General features: G+C 40.9%; 1 protein-coding gene across 1 annotated transcript in view; it reads right to left on the reverse strand.

Annotated features, from left to right (window-relative positions):
• Nucleotides 1–23,812, reverse strand: part of FKBP5 (FKBP prolyl isomerase 5) — a 254,558-nt gene that overhangs the window by 120,717 nt on the left and 110,029 nt on the right. Inside the window, exons 6-7 of the mRNA XM_053706806.1 lie at nucleotides 22,432–22,588; nucleotides 21,784–21,874 (exon numbers count right to left, since the gene is read on the reverse strand). Of these exons, the coding sequence (XP_053562781.1) occupies nucleotides 21,784–21,874; nucleotides 22,432–22,588 (248 nt within the window). The remainder of the gene's footprint in view (nucleotides 1–21,783; nucleotides 21,875–22,431; nucleotides 22,589–23,812) is intronic.

Below are 23,812 nucleotides of genomic sequence, written 5' to 3' on the forward strand. Positions count from 1 at the left end.
TGAAGCTTTGAAATCCAGAAGATATCCCTGGGAAACAATCTCCAGAGCCCAGGGATCCTGGACATCTCTTGCCCAAGCCTGGGTGAAGAGAGAAAGTCTGCCCCCCACTAGATCCGGTCCCGGATCGGGGGCTACTCCTTCATGCTGTCTTAGAGGCAGCAGCAGGCTTTTTGGCCTGTTTCCCCTTGTTCCAAGCCTGGTTAGGTCTCCAGACTGGCTTGGACTGGGCAAAATTTCCCTATTGTTTTGTAGAAGAGGAAGATGAAGCTGCGCCACTCTTGAAGTTTCGAAAGGAACGAAAATTAATCTGTTTGGTCCTTAACTTGTTGGACCTATCCTGGGGAAGGGAGTGGCCTTTTCCTCCAGTAATATCAAAAATGATCTCCTTCAGTCCAGGCCAAAATAGGGTCTGCCCTTTGAAGGGGAAATTGAGAAGTTTAGACTTTGAAGTGACATCAGCTGACCAGGATTTAAGCCATAGCGCCCTACGTGCCTGAATGGCAAAACCTGAATTTTTAGCCGTTAGCTTGGTTAAATGAAAAACGGCGTCAGAAATAAATGAATTGGCTAACTTAAGAGCTTTAAGCCTGTCAAGGATATCATCCAACGGGGTTTCTACCTGTAGAGCCTCCTCCAGAGACTCGAACCAGAAAGCCGCTGCAGCAGTGACTGGGGCAATGCATGCAAGAGGCTGGAGAATAAAACCTTGTTGTATAAAGATTTTCTTAAGGAAACCCTCTAATTTTTTATCCATAGGATCTAGGAAAGCACAACTGTCCTCGACAGGAATAGTTGTACGCTTAGCTAGGGTAGAGACTGCTCCCTCCACCTTAGGGACCGTCTGCCACGAGTCCCGTGTAGCGGCATCTATAGGAAACATCTTTTTAAAAGCAGGAGGGGGAGAGAACGGAACACCTGGTCCATCCCATTCCTTAGTAATAATTTCTGAAAACCTCTTAGGGATTAGAAAAACGTCAGTGTAAACAGGCACTGCAAAGTATTTGTCCATTTTACACAATTTCTCTGGGACTACAATGGTGTCACAGTCATCCAGAGTCGCTAAAACCTCCCTGAGCAACACGCGGAGGTGTTCAAGCTTAAATTTAAATGCTGTCATTTCAGAGTCAGACTGAAGTAACGCCTTCCCTGAATCAGAGAAGTCACCCACAGATAGAAGCTCTCCTGCTTCAACTTCTGCACATTGTGAGGTTATATCAGACATAGCTACTAAAGTGTCAGAGAGCTCTGTATTTGTTCTAGCTCCAGAGCTGTCTCGCTTTCCTTGTAACCCTGGCAGTTTGGACAATACCTCTGTGAGGGTATGATTCATAACTGCCACCATGTCTTGTAAGGTAAACGCACTGGACGTGCTAGATGTACTTGGCGTCCCTTGAGCGGGAGTTATAGGTTCTGAGGAGAGCTAGATGGCATAACCTCCCTTTTGTCAGTCTCAGAAACCTCAGGCGATAAATCTTTAAAAGCCATAATATGATCTTTATAACTTATAGAAAGGTCAGTGCATTTGGTACACATTCTAAGAGGGGGTTCCACAATGGCTTCTAAATATAATGAACAAGGAGTTTCCTCTATGTCATACATGTTTAACAGACTAGTAATGAGACCAGCAAGCTTGGAAAACACTTTAATAAATGTGAAAAAAGCAATAATATAAAAAAGGTACTGTGCCTTTAAGAGAAAAAAACTACCACATAAACGGCAAAACTGATAAAAAGTAGTAAACTCTACGAAATTTTTACAGTGTGTATAAGGGACTAAAGCAGCATTGCACCCACTAGCAAATGGATGATTAACCCCTCAGGCCCAAAAACAAATTAGAAAAACATTAAAACTGCTAACATACAGTCAAACACACTGCCACAGCTGTGCTGTGGCTCCTACCTGCCCTTGAAAACGATTTTTGCAGGAACAAAACCCTCTATAGAGGTCCTATAAGCCAGAGGACTCCTTCAGGGAAGCTGAATGTCTCAGACTGAGAATCAACTGCACATTTAGAGCTTGAAAATAGGCCCCTCCCTACCATGCACTCAAAGTCAGAGGGCCTTAAAAAACAGAATTTATGCTTACCTGATAAATTACTTTCTCTTGTGGTGTATCCAGTCCACGGATTCATCCTTTACTTGTGGGATATTCTCCTTCCTAACAGGAAGTGGCAAAGAGAGCACACAGAAGAGCTGTCCATATAGCTCCCCCTCTAGCTCCACCCCCCAGTCATTCGACCAGAGGTTAGGAAGAAAAAGGAGAAACCATAGGGTGCAGTGGTGACTGTAGTTTAAACAAAAAATCTACCTGACTTAATAGCCAGGGCGGGCCGTGGACTGGATACACCACAAGAGAAAGTAATTTATCAGGTAAGCATAAATTCTGTTTTCTCTTGTAAGGTGTATCCAGTCCACGGATTCATCCTTTACTTGTGGGATACCAATACCAAAGCTTTAGGACACGGATGAAGGGAGGGAACAAGACGTACCTTAAACGGAAGGCACCACTGCTTGTAAAACCTTTCTCCCAAAAATAGCCTCCGAAGAAGCAAAAGTATCGAATTTGTAAAATTTGGAAAAAGTATGCAGCGAAGACCAAGTCGCTGCCTTCAAATCTGTTCAACAGAAGCCTCATTTTTAAAAGCCCATGTGGAAGCCACTGCTCTGGTAGAATGAACAGTAATTGTTTCAGGAGGCTGCTGGCCAGCAGTCTCATAGGCCAGACGGATGATGCTTTTCAGCCAAAAGGAAAGAGAGGTAGAAGTCGCCTTCTGACCTCTCCTCTTACCAGAATAGATGACAAACAATGAAGTTGTTTGTCTGAAATCCTTAGTTGCTTGTAAACTTTAAAGCACGAACCACATCAAGATTGTGTAACAGACATTCCTTCTTCGAAGAAGGATTAGGACACAGAGAAGGAACAACAATTTCCTGATTAATATTCTTATTAGACACAACCTTAGGAAGAAAACCGGGTTTCGTACGCAAAACTACCTTATCTGCGTGGAACACCAAGTAAGGTGAGTCACACTGCAAAGCAGATAACTCTGAAACTCTTCGAGCTACCAGGAACAAAACTTTCCAAGATAAAAGTTTAATATCTATGGAATGTAACGGTTCAAACGGAACCCCTTGCAGAACTGAAAGAACTAAATTCAGACTCCATGGAGGAGCCACAGGTCTATAAACAGGCTTCATTCTGCCTAAAGCCTGACTAAACGCTTGAACGTCTGGTACCTCTGCCAGACGTTTGTGTAAAAGAATAGACAAAGCAGATATCTGTCCTTTTAAGGAACTAGCTGATAATCCTTTCTCCAATCCTTCTTGGAGAAAGGACAATATCCTAGGAATCCTAATCTTACTCCATGATTAACCCTTGGATTCGCACCAACAAAGATATTTTCGCCAAATCTTATGGTAGATTTCCTGGTGACAGGCTTTCTAGCCTGAATTAAGGTATCGATAACCAACTCAGAGAAACCACGCTTAGATAGAATTAGGCGTTCAATCTCCAAGTAGTCAGACGCAGAGAAATTAGATTTGGATGTTTGAAAGGACCTTGAAGTAGAAGGTCCTGCCTCATTGGCAGAGTCCATGGTGGAACGGATGACATGTCCACTAGGTCTGCATACCAAGTCCTGCGTGGCCACACAGGCGCTATTAGAATCACCCACGCCGTCTCCTGCTTGATTCTGGCAACCAGACGAGGAAGGAGAGGAAACGGTGGAAACACATAGGCCAGATTAAAGGACCAAGGCGCTGCTAGAGCATCCATCAACACCGCCTGGGGATCCCGGGACCTGGACCCGTAAAGAGGAAGTTTGGCATTCTGACGGGACGCCATCAGATACAATTCCCGAGTGCCCCATAGCTGAGTCAGCTGGGCAAATACCTCCGGGTGGAGTTCCCACTCCCCCGGATGAAAAGTCTGATGACTTAGAAAATCCGCTTCCCAGTTGTCTACTCCTGGGATGTGAATTGCTGAGAGGTGGCAAGAGTTATCCTCCGCACACCTGATTATTTTGGTTACTTCCATCATTGCTAGGGGACTCCTTGTTCCCCCTTGATGGTTGATGTAAGCTACAGTCGTAATGATGTCCGACTGAAATCTGATGAATTTGGCCGCAGCTAGCTGAGGCCATGCCTGAAGAGCGTTGAATATCGCCCTCAGTTCCAGAATGTTTATCAGGAGAAGAGCTTCTTCCCGAGACCATAAGCCCTGAGCTTTCACGGAGTCCCAGACACCACCCCAGCCCAACAGACTGGCGTCGGTCATTACGATGATCCACTCTGGTCTGCGGAAACACATTCCCTGAGACAGGTGATCCTGAGACGAGAATCTCTGGTCCCCTGGTCCAACTGTATTTGAGGAGACAAATCTGCATAATCCCCATTCCACTGTTTGAGCATGCATAGTTGCAGTGGTCTGAGGTGTATCCGTGCAAAAGGGACTATGTCCATTGCCGCTACCATTAGTCCGATTGTCTCCATGCACTGAGCTACAGACGACCGAGGAATGGAATGAAGAGCTCAGCAAGTAGTGAAGAGTTTTAACTTTCTGACCTCTGTCAGAAATATTTTAATTTCTACCGAGTTTATTAGTGTTCCTAGGAAGGGAACTCTTGTGAGGGGGGAGAGAGAACTCTTTTTGATGTTCACTTTCCACCCGTGAGACCTCAGAAAGGCCACTACGATTTCCATGTGAGACTTGGCTCTTTGGAAAGTTGACGCCTGAATTAAGATGTCGTCTAGATAAGGCGCCACTGCTATGCCCCACGGTTTTAGCACCAGGAAAGACCCTAGCACCATTGTGAAAATTCTGGGAGCAGTGGCCAACCCGAAAGGGAGAGCCACAAACTGAAAATGCTTGTCCAGAAAGGCAAACCTGAGAAACTGGTGATGATCTTTGTGGATAGGAATGTGTAGATACGCATCCTTTAGATCCACGGTAGTCATATATTGACCCTCCTGGATCATTCCAGCTCCTCGAACCAGAAAGCAGCTGAAGTAGTTACAGGAAGAAAACCTTGATGAACCAAAATTTTCTTAAGTAAACCCTCTAACTTTTTATCCATAGGGTCTTTAAAAGCACAACTGTCCTCAATTGGTATGGTTGTGCGTTTAGCAAGTGAAGAAACAGCCCCCCTCCACCTTAGGGAGGGTCTGCCATGCGTCCCGCGTGGTGTCAGATATGGGGAACATTTTCTTAAAAACAGGAGGGGGAACAAACGGAATACCTGGTCTATCCCACTCCCTAGTTACTATATCCGCAATCCTCTTAGGGACCGGGAACACATCAGTGTAAACAGGAACTTCTAGGTACTTGTCCATTTTACACAATTTCTCTGGAACCACCAAAGGGTCACAGTCATCCAGAGTAACTAATACCTCCCTGAGTAATAAACGGAGGTGTTCTAGTTTAAATTTAAAAGCCAACGTATCTGAGTCTGTCTGAGGAGCAACCTTTCCCGAATCGGAAATTTCTCCCTCAGACAGCACATCCCTCGCCCCCATTTCAGAGCGTTGTGAGTGTATATCGGATACGGCTACTAAAGCGTCAGAATGCTCATAATCTGTTCTTAAAACAGAGCTATCACGCTTTGCAGGTAACACGGGCAGCTTAGATAAAAATACTGAGAGGGTATTATCCATAACTGCCGCCAAACCTTGTAAGGTAAAAGAGTTAGACGCGCTAGAGGTGCTAGGCGTCGCATGAGCGGGCGTAACTGGTTGTGACACTTGGGGAGAGGTCAACGGGCTAACCTCATTACCTTCTGTCTGAGAATCATCTTGGGCCACATTTTTAAGTGCAACAATATGGTCTTTAAAATGTATAGACATATCAGTACACGTGGGACACATTTTGAGAGGGGATTCCACCATGGCTTCTATACACATTGAACAAGGATTTTCCTTGGTGACAGAAATGTTTAACAGACTAGTAGTAAGACAAACAGGCTTAGAAATCACATTAATCAAGCAAAACACACTTTGCAAAAAAACGTTACTGTGCCTTAAATAAAAAAGGCACACAATTTTCCAAAACAGTGAAAAATGCACCAAACTTTCTGAAATTTTCACAGTATGTACCTAAAGCATTGGTAAGATTGCACAACTAGCAAAAAAAATCGATTAACCCCTTAATGCCCAAACCGGATCAATAGTAAGCTAACAGACCGGTTAAAACAAATTTAGCACCTTGCCACAGCTCTGCTGTGGCCCTACCTTCCCTTAGGAGTCGTATTTATGGGGAAAAAGCTTCTTATGGGTCCTCAAACTGTAGCAGGAGCGACCATGTGAACACAGCCTGAAGATCTAGTTAATCTAACTGCGCATCTGAGGCGCAAAATTAGGCCCCTCCCACCTTACTCCAGTGCTGTGAGGCCTAAAGAAACACTCCTGGGAGTTATAGTATTAGCCATGTGGGTAACAACCCCTGAAATAAACCCAAAGGCACCTTCTAAGTGTCTCAAAAACGATATTTATAAGTAAAAATCGTTTGCCATAAAAAAGTGTCAACCCATAAAAAAGTGTCAACCAGCATAAATCAGCCCTGTTATGTAAGCTTGTAATTCCATACTTAGTCTCTGAATAAAGCTTACCCTTCCCTCATGGGGATCTTATCAGTCCTTTTCTAGTATTATCACAGTCTTATCTAGAAATAAATGACTGAACATACCTTATTGCAGCCTAATTTGCAAACCGTTCCCCCCAACTGAAGTTTTCTTGTACTCCTCAGCCCTGTGTGGGAACAGCAGTGGATTTTAGTTACAACATGCTAAAATTATCTTCCTCTCTGCAGAAATCTTCATCCCTTTTCTGCTGGAGAGTAAATAGTACAAACCGGTACCATTTAAAAATAACAAACTTTTGCTTGTAGAACAAAAAACTACAAATCTAACACCACATTCACTTTACCCTTCCGAGAGAGACCCTATTGCTTAGAGACGGCAAAGAGAATGACTGGGGGGTGGAGCTAGAGGGGTAGCTATATGGACAGCTCTGCTGTGTGCTCTCTTTGCCACTTCCTGTTAGGAAGGAGAATATCCCACAAGTAAAGGATGAATCCGTGGACTGGATACACCTTACAAGAGAAAAGTACTCCTAGGAGTAATCTAACAAGCCATGTGGAAAACTAGGCCCCAAATAAAGATTTATCACCCTCAGAGAAAAAACGTTTTTATTTTTATAAATCATGCAAACGTTTTTACACTAAGTAATATAAGTATTAACATGAATATTACCCTTATTTGCAAGCATGATCCCAGTTGTTGTTAAATCACTGTATCAGGCTTACCTTAAATATACTAGGCACTGTCAGAATTTTCAAGACCTTATCTCTCTAGAAAAAAATATACTGCACATACCTCAAAGCAGGCAATCTGCAGACCGTCCCCCCAACTGAAGTCACCACATCTCTCTTGATACTTCCTTTCTTGTCGAGAGCTGCAAGAGAATGACTGGGGGTGGCAGTTAGGGGAGGAGCTATATAGACAGCTCTGCTGTGGGTGTCCTCTTGCAGCTTCCTGTTGGGAAGGAGAATATCCCACAAGTAATGGATGAACCCGTGGACTGGATACACCTTTACAAGAGAAAACAGCATTTAAACGTTTATTAGACTGAACGTCAAGAGGACTGGTTACCTCAATATCCAAAGTAATTAACACTTCTTTTAATAAAGAACGCATATACTCTATTTTAAATAAATAAGTAGATTTGTCAGTGTCAATGTCTGGGGAAGGATCTTCTGTATCAGATAGATCCTCATCAGAAGAGGATAAATTATTATGTTGTTGGTCATTTGAAATTTCATCAACTAAATGAGAAGTTTTAAAAGACCTATTACGTTTATTAGAAGGTGGAAATGCAGACAAAGGGGGGTAGTTATCAACGTGTCTACTTTACCTGCCTTTGCCGGCCCAATACGCCCGCCTAAGCTCGCCTCACATCGCCGCCGCGCACCAAAAAGCCATGCACTAAGTACGGGGCGATGAGCAGCAGACTGTGAGAGTTATCACTCATCCGATCTCGCTGCTCTTCGGCTTTTTTACAGCTTTCTTGCTAGCCTGTCACTAAGCACCCACACTAACTACACTGTTCTACCCCCGCAACTAAATAAAGTTATTAACCCCTAAACCGCCGCTCCTAGACCCCGCCGCAACTCTTATAAATGTATTAACCCCTAAACCGCCGCTCCCGGACACCGCCGCAACCTACATTATACCTAGTAACCCCTATCCTGCCCCCCCTATACCGTCGCCCTCTATAATAAAGTTATTAACCCCTATCCTGCTGATCCCGCACCTCTCCGCAACTAAATAGTTTAACCCCTAAATCGCCGCTCCCTGACCCCGCCGCAACTATAATATATGTATTAACCCCTAAACCGCCGCTCCCGGACCCTGCCGCAACCTATATTAAATTTATTAACCCCTATCCTGCCCCCCCTACACCGTCGCCACCTATAATACATTTAATAGCCCCTATCCTGCCCCCCACTACACCGCCGCCACTGTAATAAAATTATTAGCCCCTAAACCTAAGTCTAACACTAACCCTAACACCCCTAACATAAATATTAATTAAATAAATCTAAATAATATTTCTATTATTAACTAAATTAATCCTATTTAAAACTAAATACTTACCTTTAAAATAAACCCTAATATAGCTACAATATAAATTATAATTATATTGTAGCTATGTTAGGATTTATTTTTATTTTACAGATAACTTTCAATTTATTTGAACTAGGTACAATAGCTATTAAATAGTTATTAACTATTTAATAGCTTACCTAGCTAAAATAAAGAGACATTAACCTGTAAAATAAAAACTAACCTAAGTTACAATTACACCTAACACTACACTATACTTTAATAAATTATTCCTATTTAAAACTAAATACTTACCTGTAAAATAAACCCTAAGATAGCTGCAATATAACTAATAATTACATTGTAGCTATCTTAGGATTTATATTTATTTTACAGGTAACTTTGTATTTATTTTAGCTAGTTAGAATAGTTATTACATAGTTATTAACTATTTAATAACTACCTAGCTAAAAGAAATACAAAATTACCTGTAAAATAAATCCTAACCTAAGTTACAATTAAACCTAACACTACACTATCATTAAATTAATTAAATAAATTAAATACAAATAACTACAATTAAATACAATTACATAAACTAAAGTACAAAAAATAAAAAAGCTAATGCCCCAAAGAATTCAGCTCTTTTGCCTGTAAAAGAAAAATACAACCCCCCCAACATTAAAACCCACCACCCACATACCCCTAATCTAACCCAACCCCCCCTTAAAATAACATAACACTAATCCCCTGAAGATCATCCTACCTTGAGTCGTCTTCATTCAGCCGAGCAGCGATGGAACTGAAGAGGAGATCCGGAGCGGCAGAAGTGATCCTCCAAGGGGCGCTGAAGGAGTCTTCCATCCGATGTAGTCATAATCCAGGCGGCGCTGAAGAAGTCTTCTATCCGGGCGATGTCATCTTCCAAGCGGCGCTGAAGAAGTCTTCTATCCGGGCCATGTCATCTTCCAAACGGGGTCTTCAATCTTCTTCTTCAGGATCCATCTTCATTCCGCCGACGCGGAACATCCTTCTTCCCCGACGGACTACCGACGAATGAAGGCTCCTTTAAGGGACGTCATCCATGATGGCGTCCCTTCAATTCCGATTGGCTGATAGGATTCTATCAGCCAATCGGAATTAAGGTAGGAAAAATCTGATTGAATCAGCCAATCAGATTGAACTCGCATTCTATTGGCTGATCGGAACAGCCAATAGAATGCAAACTCAATCTGATTGGTTGATTGGATCAGCCAATCGGATTGAACTTCAATCTAATTGGCTGATTCAATCAGCCAATCAGATTTTTCCTACCTTAATTCCGATTGGCTGATAGAATCCTATCAGCCAATCGGAATTGAAGGGACGCCATCTTGGATGACGTCCCTTAAAGGAGCCTTCATTCGTCGGTAGTCCGTCGGGAAGGAAGGATGTTCCGCGTCGGCGGGATGAAGATTGAAGATTGAAGACCCCCCTTGGAAGATGACATCGCCCGGATAGAAGACTTCTTCAGCGCCGCTTGGAAGATGACATCGCCCGGATGGAAGACTTCTTCAGCGCCGACTGGAAGATCACTTCATCGGATGGAAGATTTCTTCAGCGCCCCTTGGAGGATAACTTCTGCCGCTTCGGATCTCCTCTTCGGTTCCATCGCTGCTCGGCTGAGTGAAGACGACTCAAGGTAGGATGATCTTCAGGGGATTAGTGTTAGGTTATTTTAAGGGGGGTTTGGGTTATGGGTTTTAATGTTGGGGGGGTTGTATTTTTCTTTTACAGGCAAAAGAGCAGTTTTCTTTGGGGCATGCCCCACAAAAGGCCCTTTTAAAGGGACTTTAAACACTTGTCATTAGTGTTTTGTTTGTTTTTTATTCATAATGTTTCTTTATTTTTTTTAAATGCAAATCGCTATTTCTTTTTATTATAGGTTTATTTTTTTTTTATTTTTTTTAAATTTACTTCACTTTCTGACTGCTCCGTGCCGACATGGCTGAAGGTTATGTTGAGAAACCCGGAAGTCTCTGCTTATTGCTGTGAGCGCGCACAGCATAACTAAAACTATTGCTGCTATAAAGTTTGCAGCGATTATCTTAGTTTTGTCCCTAAATAATATCCTTTGAACTGGCCTCTATTGCTAACACCCTTGAAAGCTAATAATTAATTATAAAAAAAATTTTTAAAATAATTAACTCCTATTTTGCAATAATATTTGTTATATATGTATACATATATAACAAATAAAAGCAACCCAAATTAGACAAACAATATTGACTTAGATGATGTGATTGGTAAAAGCAGAATGAAAACATAATGCTAACAGATAAAGGTAGGATCGATCCCAGAACAAAAGAAAATAAGTAACTTTCAAACCTCAAAGAAGAAACAGAAGGGTGATTTGAAGCTTGGCTGCCTGATCGTCATTAGAAATTGATGTGCATAAAACAGAACACTATGGCTGACCGCTCCATACTCGTAAAAAACAAAACAAATAAAGCATTCACTATGCTATCTTTTAGGATCTTCAGAATGCCTGGTAAATAAACAAACCACTGATGCTGTCACATCACAGAGAAGATTTGCAATAAACTCAGAAAAGGTATAGCTAGCTTGAGCGGGACTCCGGGAGCTTGTAGAGATAACAGAGGGGTAAAAGAAAACAAAGTATATTTATGAGACAGCAACTGTCTCCCTGAGCAGTGTGTTGTGCGATCCCTCTTTCACTCGTAGTACAAGGATTATTGGAAAATAGAGTAACACAGCTGTTCATTCACTGAAAACGTCTGCCTTTGACAACTAAATCTATGAAGCTCGTTCACAAAGTTAATGAGAACGAGCTTCATAGAAGCGGCTAAGACGTTGCTTTATTTGTATGTACATGAGCGGAAGTAAAGAAGGGAGTGCACAGCGAGTCTGCATACTATCCCATACAACGCGCGTTACAATATGGCGGCTACCACCGCATTCAGTAGGCGGTGGTTTAGTGGTAAAATTGAAAATAAAAGATAATTGAGCAGAAGCAAGATACAAATATGGAGAAACAAATAATGTTTAAAACTAAAACAAAATGATTAAAAAAATTATAATAATTAAATGAAAACAGAAGGTGTTTAGGGTCCCTTTAAGGGCTGGTAAGGTAAAAGAGCTTTGAACTTTTTTAATGTAGAATAGGGTAGGGAATTTTTTTATTTTGGGGGGCTTTGTTATTTTATTAGGGGGCTTAGATTAGGTTTAATTAGCTTAAAATTGTTGTAATATTTTTTAAATGTTTGTAACCTATTTTTTTTATTTTTTGTACTTTAGTTAGTTTATGTAATTGTATTTAATTGTAGTTATTTGTAGTTAATTTATTTAATTAATTTAATGATAGTGTAGTGTTAGGTTTAATTGTAACTTAGGTTAGGATTTATTTTACAGGTAATTTTGTATTTCTTTTAGCTAGGTAGTTATTAAATAGTTAATAACTATTTAATAACTATTCTAACTAGCTAAAATAAATACAAAGTTACCTGTAAAATAAATATAATTCCTAAAATAGCTACAATGTAATTATTAATTACATTGTAGCTATCTTAGGGTTTATTTTACAGGTAAGTATTTAGTTTTAAATAGGAATAATTTATTTAAGTATAGTGTAGTGTTAGGTGTAATTGTAACTTAGGTTAGTTTTTATTTTACAGGTAAATTTCTCTTTATTTTAGCTAGGTAGCTATTAAATAGTTAATAACTATTTAATAGCTATTGTACCTAGTTAAAATAAATTGAAAGTTACCTGTAAAATAAAAATAAATCCTAAGATAGCTACAATATAATTATTATTTATATTGTAGCTATATAATGGTTTACTTTACAGGTAAGTATTTAGTTTTAAATAGGATTAATTTAGTTAATTATAGAAATATTATTTAGATTTATTTAATTAATATTTAAGTTAGGGGGTGTTAGGGTTAGAGTTAGACTTAGGTTTAGGGGTTAATAAATTTATTACAGTGGCGACGGTGTAGTGGGGGGCAGGATTGGGGTTAATAAATTTAATATAGGTTGCGGCAGGGTCCGGGAGCGGCGGTTTAGGGGTTAAACTATTTATTTAGTTGCGGCGAGGTGCGGGATCGGCAGGAAAGGGGTTAATAACTTTATTATAGAGGGCGGCAGTATAATGTAGGTTGCGGCGGTGTCCGAGAGCGGCGGCTTAGGGGTTAATACATTTATTATAGTTGCGGAGGGGTCAGGGAGAGGAGTTTTAGGGGTTAATATGTATAGAGTAGCTTGCGGTGGGCTCCGGGAGCGGCGGTTTAGGGGTAGCAACTTTATTTAGTTGCGGCGGTGCAGGGGGAACAGCTTAGGGGTGTTTAAACTCGGGGTACATGTTAAGGTGTTAGGTGTAGACAGCTCTCATAGAAATCAATGGGATGTCTGGCAGCAGCGAACTTGTACTTTCGCTATGGTCAGACTCCCATTGATTCCTATGGGATCCGCCGCCTCCAGGGCGGCGGATTGAAAACCAGGTACGCTGGGCCGGAAAAGTGCCGAGCGTACCTGCTAGTTTTTTGATAACTAGCAAAAGTAGTCAGATTGTGCCGCACTTGTGTGCGGAACATCTGTAGCGATGTAAGAATCGATCTGTGTCGGACTGAGTCCGGCGGATCGAAGCTTACGTCACAAAATTCTACTTTTGCCGGTCTCTAGCCTTTGATAACTAAGGCGAATCAGCCTCGCCACAAATACGCTGCGGAATTCCAGCATATTTGAGGTTGACGGCTTGATAACTAGGCCCCAAAGTCTTCAGGATAGAATCAGAAACAAATTCTTTAAAATTTACAGGTATATCATGTACATTAGAAGTTGAAGGAACTGCAACTGGCAATGTACTATTACTGATGGATACACTATCTGCATGTAAAAGTTTATCATGACAACTATTTCAAATGACATTCGGCGAAATAATTTCTACAATTTTACAACAAATGCACTTAGCTTTGGTAGAACCAATGTCAGGCAGCAATGTTCCAGCAGAAACTTCTGAGGCAGGATCAGATTGAGACATCTTGCAAAATGTAAGAGAAAAAACAACATGTAAAGCAAAATTATCTATTTCCTTATATGGTAGTTTCAGGAATGGGAAAAAATGCACATAGCATAGCCCTCTGATAGAGAAAAAGGCAAGAAGCAAACATCAATGGGGTATTGAAATAATTAAAAAGTTTGGCGCCAAGTATGACGCACAACATAAACTTTTTGGCGCCAAAAATAACCGGAAATGACACACTTGCGTCACTAATGACGCAACCGTGTGAAAGGTCTCGGTGTCAAGTATGACACCGGAAATGACGAAGTTGCGTCATAGACGTATTTTTTCACGCCAAAAATATTTTCGCGCCAAGAATGACGCAATAAAGTTTAGCATTTGACGCACCCGCGGGCCTAATACCGCCCGTAATTTGCAAGAAGTAGTCAATTGAAAAAAAGACTAAACCCCAGGTAAGAAATACATTTCTTAAAAAAATGTTTATATTCCACAAATATGAAACTGACAGTCTGCAGAAGGAAATACATGAACCTGACTCATGGCAAATATAAGTACAATACATATATTTAGAACTTTATATAAATGCATGAAGTGCCAAACCATAGCTGAGGTGTCTTAAGTAATAAGAAACATACTTACCAAAAGACACCCATCCACATATAGCAGATAGCCAAACCAGTACTAAAACAGTTATCAGTAGAGGTAATGGTAAATTGAGAGTATATCGTCGATCTGAAAAGGGAGGTAGGAGATGAATCTCTACGACCGATAACAGAGAACCTATGAAATAGACCCCCGTTAGGGAAATCATTGTATTCAATAAGTGATACTCCCTTCACGTCCCTCTGACATTCGCTGTACTCTGAGAGGAATCAGGCTTCAACAATGCTGAGAAGCGCATATCAACGTAGAAATCTTAGCACAAACTTACCTCACCACCTCCATAGGTGGCAAAGTTTGTAAAACTGAATTGTGGGTGTGGTGAGGGGTGTATTTATAGGCATTTTGAGGTTTGGGAAACTTTGCCCCTCCTGGTAGGATTGTATATCCAATACGTCACTAGCTCATGGACTCTTGCAATTACATGAAAGAAATAGTATTTTATCAAAAATGTAAAATTTGTATGTAAATTACTCCGGAAAAAATTGTATTAAATACGCACATCATACATCCTAATTTAAGTACACTGGATGTGCAAAAATCAATTAGAAATTCGTACATTTAAGTACAAAATACGTAATTGTTGTTTTTTCGTAAAATTGAGTGAATATGGGCATTCCATGGCAGTATATGAAATTTTATCTCTAATCCCAGTGTAATTTTATAAAGATTTCCGCACTATACACCTTACCGTTTTTTTATCGCAAACTAAAAGGTGTCAAGCTTTTCTCAAAACCCTGAAAATAATTTTAACCCTAATAGACATGCATACGAAAAAGGAAATTTATGCTTACCTGATAAATTGATATCTTCTACGATAAGACGAGTCCACGGATTTCATCCTTACTTGTTTGATATTATCCTCCTGCTAACAGGAAGTGGCAAAGAGCACCACAGCAGAGCTGTATATATAGCTCCTCCCTTCCCCTCCACCTCCAGTCATTCGACCGAAGGTTATAGGAAGAGAAAGGAAAAACTAAAAGGTGCACTGAAGTTGTAAATAAAAAATAATCTGTCTTAAATCAACAGGGAGGGCCGTGGACTCATCGTATCGTAGAAGAAATCAATTTATCAGGTAAGCATAAATTTCCTTTTCTTCTGCAAGATACGACGAGTCCACGGATTTCATCTTTACTTGTGGGATACCATACCAAAGCAACAGGACACGGATGAAAGGGAGGGACAAGACAGAGACCTAAACGGAAGGCACCACTGCTTGAAGAACTTTCCTCCCAAAACCCGCCTCAGAAGAAGCAAAAGTATAAAATTTGTAAAATTTGGAAAAAGTGTGAAGGGATGACCAAGTTGCAGCCTTACAAATCTGTTCAACAGATGCATCGTTTTTAAAGGCCCATGTGGAAGCCACAGCCCTAGTAGAATGAGCCGTAATTCTTTCAGGAGGCTGCTGTCCCGCAGTCTCATATGCCAGGCGGATGATACTTCTCAGCCAAAAAGAAAGAGAGGTAGCCGTAGCTTTCTGACCCCTACGCTTTCCAGAATAAACAATGAATAATGAAGATGACTGACGGAAATCCTTAGTTACCTGTAAGTAAAACTTTAAGGCACGGACCACGTCCAGGTTATGTAACAGACGCTCCTTCTTAGAAGAAGGATTAGGACACATGGAAGGAACAACAATTTCCTAATTAATATTCTTATTGGAAACAACCTTGGGAAGAAACCCAGGTTTAGTACGCAAAACCACCTTATCAGAATGAAATATGAGATAAGGCGAATCACACTGTAACGCTGAAAGCTCAAAAACTCTTCGAGCAGAAGAAATAGCAACCAAAAACTGAACTTTCCAAGATAATAACTTAATATCTATGCAATGCAAAGGTTCAAACGGAACTTCTTGAAGAACTAAATTCAAACTTCAGGGAGGAGTAATTGGTCTAAATACAGGCTTAATTCTGGTTAGAGCCTGACAAAAAGACTGAACATCTGGCACATCTGCCAAACATTTGTGAAACAAAATTGACAACGCAGAAATTTGTCCCTTTAAGGAACTAGCTGATAAACCTTTCTTCAATCCTTCTTGGAGAAAAGACAGAATCCTAGGAATCCTAACTTTACTCCATGAGTAGCTTTGGATTCACACCAATAAAGATATTTACGCCATATCTTATGATAGATTTTTCTAGTGACAGGCTTTCTAGCCTGTATCAACGTACTGATAACTGAATCAGAAAATATTCGCTTCGATAAAATCAAGCGTTCAGTCTCCACGCAGTCAGCTGCAGAGAAATTAGATTTGTATGTTGGAAAGGACCTTGAATGAGAAGGTCATGTCTCAAAGGAAGTTTCCACGGTGGCAGAGAGGACATCTCCACCAGATCTGCATACCAAGTCCTGCGTGGCCACGCAGGCGCTATCAGAATTACTGAAGATCTCTCCTGTTTGATTCACGCAATCACGCGAGCCAGGAGAGGGAAAGGTGGAAACACATAAGCTAGGCTGAACGACCACGTCACTGCCAAGGCATCTATCAGTGTGGCCTGAGGATCCCTCGACCTGGATCCATATCTTGGAAGTTTGGCATTCTGTAGAGATGCCATCAGATCCAATTCTGGTCTGCTCCATTGATGAACCAATGCTGCAAACACATGGAGTTCCCACTCCCCCGGATGAAAAGTCTGATGACTTAGAAAGTCTGCTTCCCAGTTCTCTACACCTGGGATGTAAATTGCTGATAGATGGCAAGAGTGAGCCTCCGCCCATCGGATTATCTTGGATACCTCTATCATTGCTGAAGAACTCCTTGTTCCCCCCCTGATGATTGATATAAACCACAGTCGTAATATTGTCCGACTGGAAACTTATGAATTTGGCTGAAGCCAACTGAGGCCACACCTGAAGCGCATTGAATATTGCCCTCAGTTCCAGAATATTGATCGGAAGTAGAGACTCCACCTGAGTCCACACACCATGAGCCTTCAGGCAATCCCAGACTGCACCCCAGCCTAGAAGGCTGGCATCCATCATCACTATTACCCATGAGGGTCTGCAGAAGCATGTCCCTTGGGACAGATGATCCGGCGATAACCACCAAAGAAGAGAGTCTCTGGTCTCTTGATCCAGAATTATCTGAGGAGATAAATTCGCATAGTCCCCATTCCACTGTCTAAGCATGCACAGCTGCAGTGGTCTGAGATGAAAGCGAGCAAACGGGATGATGTCCATTGCCGCTACCATTAATCCAATGACCTCCATGCACTGAGCCACTGATGGCCGAGGAATGGACTGAAGTGCTCAGCAAGTATTTAGAAGCTTTGATTTTCTGACCTCCGTCAGAAATATTTTCATCTCTACCGAGTGTATCAGAGTCCCCAGGAAGGGAACTCTTGTCTGTGGAACCAGTGAACTCTTTTTTATGTTCACTTTCCAACCTTGAGTTCTTAGAAACGACAACACTATCTCCGTGTGAGATTTGGTCAGAAGATAGGTTGACGCCTGGATCAAAATATCATCCAGATAGGGCGCCACTGCTATGCCCCGCGGCCTGAAAACTGCTAAAAGCGACCCCAACACTTTTGTGAAGATTCCTGGAGCTATGGCCAAAGGAAGAGCCACAAACTGATAGTGTTTGTTTAGAAAAGCAAACCTTAGAAACTGATGATGATCCTTGTGAATCGGAATGTGAAGGTATGCATTCTTCAGGTCTACGGTGGTCATGTATTGACCCTCCTGGATCATTGGTAAGATTGTCCGTATAGTCTCTATCTTGAACAATGGGACTCTGAGAAATTTGTTTAGACCTTTGAGATCAAAAATGGGTCTGAAGGTTCCCTCTTTTTTGGGAACCACGAAAAGATTTGAGTAAAACCCCTGTCCCTGTTCCAGCTTTGGAACAGGACAAATTACTCCCATGGTATAGAGGTCTTCTACACAGCATAAGAACGCCTCTCTCTTTGTCTGGTCTGCAGACAAACGTGAAAGATGAAATCTCCCTTTAGGGAGAAAATTCTTGAATTACAGTAGATATCCGTGGGTTACAATTTCCAATGCCCAGGGATCCTGAACATCCCTTGCCCAAGCCTGAGCAAAGAAGGAAAGTCTGCCCCTACTAGATCCGGTCCCGGATCAGGGGCCGCCCCTTCATGCTGTCTTGGTAGCAGCAGCGGGCTTCTTAGCTTGTTTACCTTTATTCCAAGCCTGGTTAGGCCTCCAGACTGACTTGGATTGAGCAAAATTCCCTTCCTGCTTAGTGGAGGAAGAGGAAGCAGAGGGTATTCCCTTAAAATTTCGAAAGAAACGAAAATTGTTTTGTTTACCCCTCATCTTAAGAGACTTGTCTTGAGGTAGGGCGTGACCTTTACCTCCAGTAATGTCAGAAATGATCTCCTTCAATTCAGGCCTGAATATAGTCTTACCCTTGAAGGGAATAGCTAAAAGCTTAGATTTGGATGACACATCAGCAGACCACAATTTTAGCCATAACGCTCTGCGCGCCAAAATGGCAAAGCCTGCATTTTTCGCCGCTAATTTAGCAATTTGAAAAGCAGCATCTGTGATTAACTAAAAGAATTGGCTAACTTGAGAGCTTTAATTCTGTCCAAAATGTCCTCCAAAGGTGTCTCGACCTTCGGAGACTCTTCTAGGGCGTCAAACCAGAAAGCCGCTGCAGTAGTTACTGGAACAATGCAGGCTGTAGGCTGTAAAAGAAAACCCTGGTGAACAAATAATTTCTTTAGAAGACCCTCTAACTTTTTATCCATAGGATCTTTGAAAGCACAAATGTCCTCGATAGGTATAGTTGTACGCTTAGCTAGAGAAGAAATTGCTCCTTCCACCTTAGGGACTGTCTGCCAAGAATCCCGAATGGTGTCTGATATAGGAAACATTTTCTTAAAATTAGGAGGGGGAGAAAACGGTATACCTGGTCTATCCCAATCCTTTTTAACAATTTCCAAAATTCTTTTAGGAACCGGAAAAACATCAGTGTAAGTAGGTACCTCTAGATATTTATCCATCTTACACAACTTCTCTGGAGGAATTGTAATAGGGTCACAATCATTTAGAGTTGCTAAAACCTCCCTAAGCAACAAGCGGAGGTGTTAAAGTTTAAATTTAAAGTACGTGACGTCCGAATCTGTCTGAGGCAACACTTTTCCTGAATCTGAAAGCTCTCCCTCAGACAACAATTCCCTGACCCCCAAATCAGAACACTGTGAGGGTACATCGGAAATGGCTAATAAAGCATCAGAGGGTTCAGTATTTGCATTAATACCTGGCCTACTGCGTTTACCCTGTAATACTGGTAATTTAGATAAAATCTCTGTAAGGGTAGTTGACATGCAGCCATATCTTGCAGAGTAAAAGAAGTAGACGCACTAGAAGTACTTGGCGTCATTTGAGTGGGCGTTAAAGGTTGTGACACTTGGGGAGAATTAGATGGCATATCCTGATTCTCTTCAGACTGAGAATCATCCTTAGACACACTTTCATTACCTAAAATATGTTCTTTACAGTGTAAGGCCCTTTCAGTACAAAAAGGACACAATGTAAGAGGGGGTTCCACAATGGCTACTAAACACATAGAACACTGACTTTCTTCAATGTCAGACATGTTGAACAGACTAGTAATTATCACAACAGTCGTTAAATACTTTATTTACTGAATTAAACAATATTTGAAAAAAATGTGTACTGTATATTTAAAAAATAAAAGCGCACAATTTTTTCCCAAACTGCTAGAAAACGCTAATAACGTTAAATAGTTAAATACACTTATACATAAGTGCAAAAATTATTGCACCCTAAGGCAAGGGGTGAAATTACCCTCTACAGGATGAATAAACAGAAAAAACTGTATTAGAATGAAAAACAACCCCTGCACCTGCTGTGGCGCCTACCTGCCCCCAGGGAACTGCAGAACGACTCGACACCAATCTGGTCAGCAAAAACAAGGTTTGGGAACAACCGGAGCTAATACCTGCTGCCTCTTTCCTCAGAGTAAACTGCGCGTCTAAGGCGTGAAAATTAGGCCCCGCCCACTATGGACGTCGCATTACCCAACTAAGCAACTGCATGGGAAGCAGTTTAGAATAAGCCATGTGGTATAAAACATAAATGTATAAACATGCCAATCTTTAGTTTTTTAATCGTTATACATGTAAAATCTAAACCATGTGGTCCCAATCACCAATTCTCATATCACAGCGATCTCTCCCAATGTCTTTTGCAATAAAACTCTGCATGAAGCCCATTTATATAAAACATACAAGGAGCTCAGTAATACCCTCTTACTAGTTAAAGGTGTACTGCTTACCCCTTTCCCCATTTTGGAATTAAGTCAGCCAATTCTGATGTACAAAGAATCCTCAGAAATAAATGACTGAACATACCTCAATGCTGCTTGTAGCATACAAACGTTCTCCACAATGAAGATTTCTCTTGTACTACCTTCAGGACTTCTGTGTGAACCAGCCAGGATCTTAGTGACAGCTGCTAAGATCATCAACCTCAGGGAAGAAATCTTCTATGTTCTCCCTGATGAAAATAGTACTCACCGGTACCATTTAAAATAAAAAACTTCTTGATTGAAGAAACTAAAAACTAAAAATTAACACCTTTTTCACTTTACCTCTTCCTATTACTACATAGGCAAAGAGAATGACTGGGGGTGGAGGGGAAGGGAGGAGCTATATATACAGCTCTGCTGTGGTGCTCTTTGCTACTTCCTGTTAGCAGGAGGATAATATCCCACAAGTAAGGATGAAATCCGTGGACTCGTCGTATCTTGTAGAAGAAATATAGGCAATTATGAGATACTATACACAGGAAGCAGTGTATTGTGATTTATATTGGCCGCAGGGTTTAATTTTTTATAGTGCGCCCCCTACGCCGTGCTAGTTTTGCTCCATGGTGCAAAGTGTCACTTTCAAGCGAGCTCCATTACATTCATTAGGAAACATCTTGCCACTCGCGAGAACAAAAACACGTCTGAAATTGTGAGTTTTAGATCATTGGGCCCTAAGTTACAGATCCTGGCAACCAAATATTTGCCATCATTCCAATCAATAATAGGTAGGCAAACTCAAGTCAGGTGTTTCTGGACTCCTTTTCTATGTCATTTCCATCCATTAGAAGTGTGGCGGTCTGAATTAGTAAGTCAGTCCAAGTTACATATGCAGTAAATCCAGAACATCTAGCTTTTTACATTAGGATAAGGGAAATATGCAAAAATTACAAAAATAAAAACCAAAACAGGTGTTTCAGAGCTTTTCACAGACCTACATAGAAGAAAACTATATTCAGATAATGTGAAAGCAGAAACTAATTAATTTCTAATAACGATGATGACTGCCTTATATGTTTGAATACATTTTTTTTAGCTTTATTAATATAAATCCATGACGTTCAATACAAACTTTTAGGCTTGTTGAACTAGACAAATCCAAAAACCATGCAAAAACTGGTGGGAAAATTTGGCTTTCTTAAGGTTTGGAACACTAAAAATACAAAAAACTAAAAAACTGGCATAAAGCCCCTCATCTTTTTTTACCTTCTCAAAATTGATGAGCGTCACCTCATATGTGAGGTGGGTATTAGGTCCAATGTTAAAACAAGCCTTTCCTTCTTCACCAAAAGCATAACTGCAAAAAAAAACAAAAAAAAAACTGTATTAATTTTACATTATTTTTACTGAAACATTCATCCTGTAAGTTCCTATGCAATATCTTCCCCCTTGCTTGGTACTAATAATGTGGATCTTATATATAACGGGTGCAGTGCGGAGTGGGACGAGCGGGACCTCTCCCCCCATCCTCATTTTTTTTTTCTCTTTTCTTTATTATTATTATTATTATTAGGTAAATAGGAAATGGTAGCACAAGTGTACAATAATAAAAGTTCAAGATTGTAGAATTGATCAATGAGTTAACAATGTCTCTAACTTACTTTATAGAAGGTATAAATATAGGAGGAAACCAAGTGTTGGTTTTATTTTACCTAATGAAGACACAATTGTCCTATGCTTTATTTTGTTGTAAATGGTTAATCTCTCTTCCTTACTGTCGTTTTCTTTCTGTATAAGGAATTTTGTTAATGGGTAATCTTTGTTTGCTGAAATGTACTCTGTGTTCTGATATATATATAAATGATTTAATAAAAAAAAAAAAAAGTTCCTGTGCTATTCTATTTTTATTCTCACCGTGGGGAAAGGTGCAGCAAAGAGCATTCCCCCCTTTGCATTTTCTCCAGGGCTTTGTCAATTCCAATGGGAATGTTGTAATCCTCACCTTCTCCCACTATAAAGGCAACATCACGGCTGTCAAACACGTGATCCCCACAAAGTCCTTCCAAATGAACTGCATGTAAGAGTAAAGAATTAGTAAAGTGGTTCCCAGCATGCATCATTCTATTTGTCATCTCCCATAATCTTCCAGCCCTTAACAGTAACTACTGCTTATTTTACGTCACATTTCCGCTCCTTCAAATCTCATCCACATCCTCCATCCAAGCACCATATGGAAATTTGCGCTCTATGCATCGTTATTCCACCATATTTGTCATAATAATATCTTGCTTCAGTAATTTTTATTGATCAGGCACAATTTATTTTCTTTCTAATGACACGGTGAGTCCACGGATCATCTCTAATTACTATTGGGAATATTACTCCTGGCCAGCAGGAGGCGGCAAAGAGCACCACAACAAAGCTGTTAAGCTTCCCTCCAACCCCAGTCATACTCTTTGCCTACGTTAAAAGCAAGGAGGTGGTAAAGTTTAGGTGTCTGAAAGAAGATTCTTCAACCAAGATTTTATTATTTTAAAGCAGAGCAAGATTGTCCTGCTTCTCCCTGGGGTTTAGCCGTAGCCCATGTCAGTCTCTTTAGTAGAGCAGTGGTGGCTTTTAAGCAACTGTGAACTTGTGGGGTATAAGCCTCACTGCGCTTTCCAAATAGTTGTTGCTGCCCTATCCTGAAAGCCATGGGTCCATGTGAGGGAGATGACCTCTTATACCATGTGAGCTGCCCTGCTTCTGGGCAGATTAATCTTCAGGTAAGTGCCTATTTTTATTTTCTTGAATAGGACAAGAGGAGAATATTGCACTGTATCAGTTAAGTCTGTTTTTTGGGACGTTAAACATTTATAATCCTATTTGGGGTTAATAGGATTTATGTGGGCAGTGTATGCAGGCACTGGGGACGTTAAAACTTTTGGAGAGGCTTAGATGTGTTAATTATTCCAGTTTAATTCCCGGACTTTGTGGGACAAGAGACAGTGTGTTTTTACTGTGTGAACAGGCTCCTACATTGATGGTAATGACGGCCGCTCTCTGAGGGAAGGGTGGTTTCTCTGAGGTGGCAATTTAGTGTTGCGCACCTTTCCGGAGCACTTCCTGTTAGTTCCGGTCCGGAGTGGTATTTTGCTACATCTCAGCTTGTAGAGGAGTGTTTAGTTCGTAGCCGTTTTGAACAGCTATATTTTTAATCCAGATCGTATTCAGAGTTTAATCCGGTTCACAGGAGGACAGGTAGGCACCTTAGCAAGCAATGTTGAGTTGAGGATGCTGTCTGAGGTTTATAGTG

Source organism: Bombina bombina, chromosome 3 (genome assembly GCF_027579735.1).
Source record: "Bombina bombina isolate aBomBom1 chromosome 3, aBomBom1.pri, whole genome shotgun sequence".
Lineage (NCBI taxonomy): Eukaryota > Metazoa > Chordata > Amphibia > Anura > Bombinatoridae > Bombina > Bombina bombina.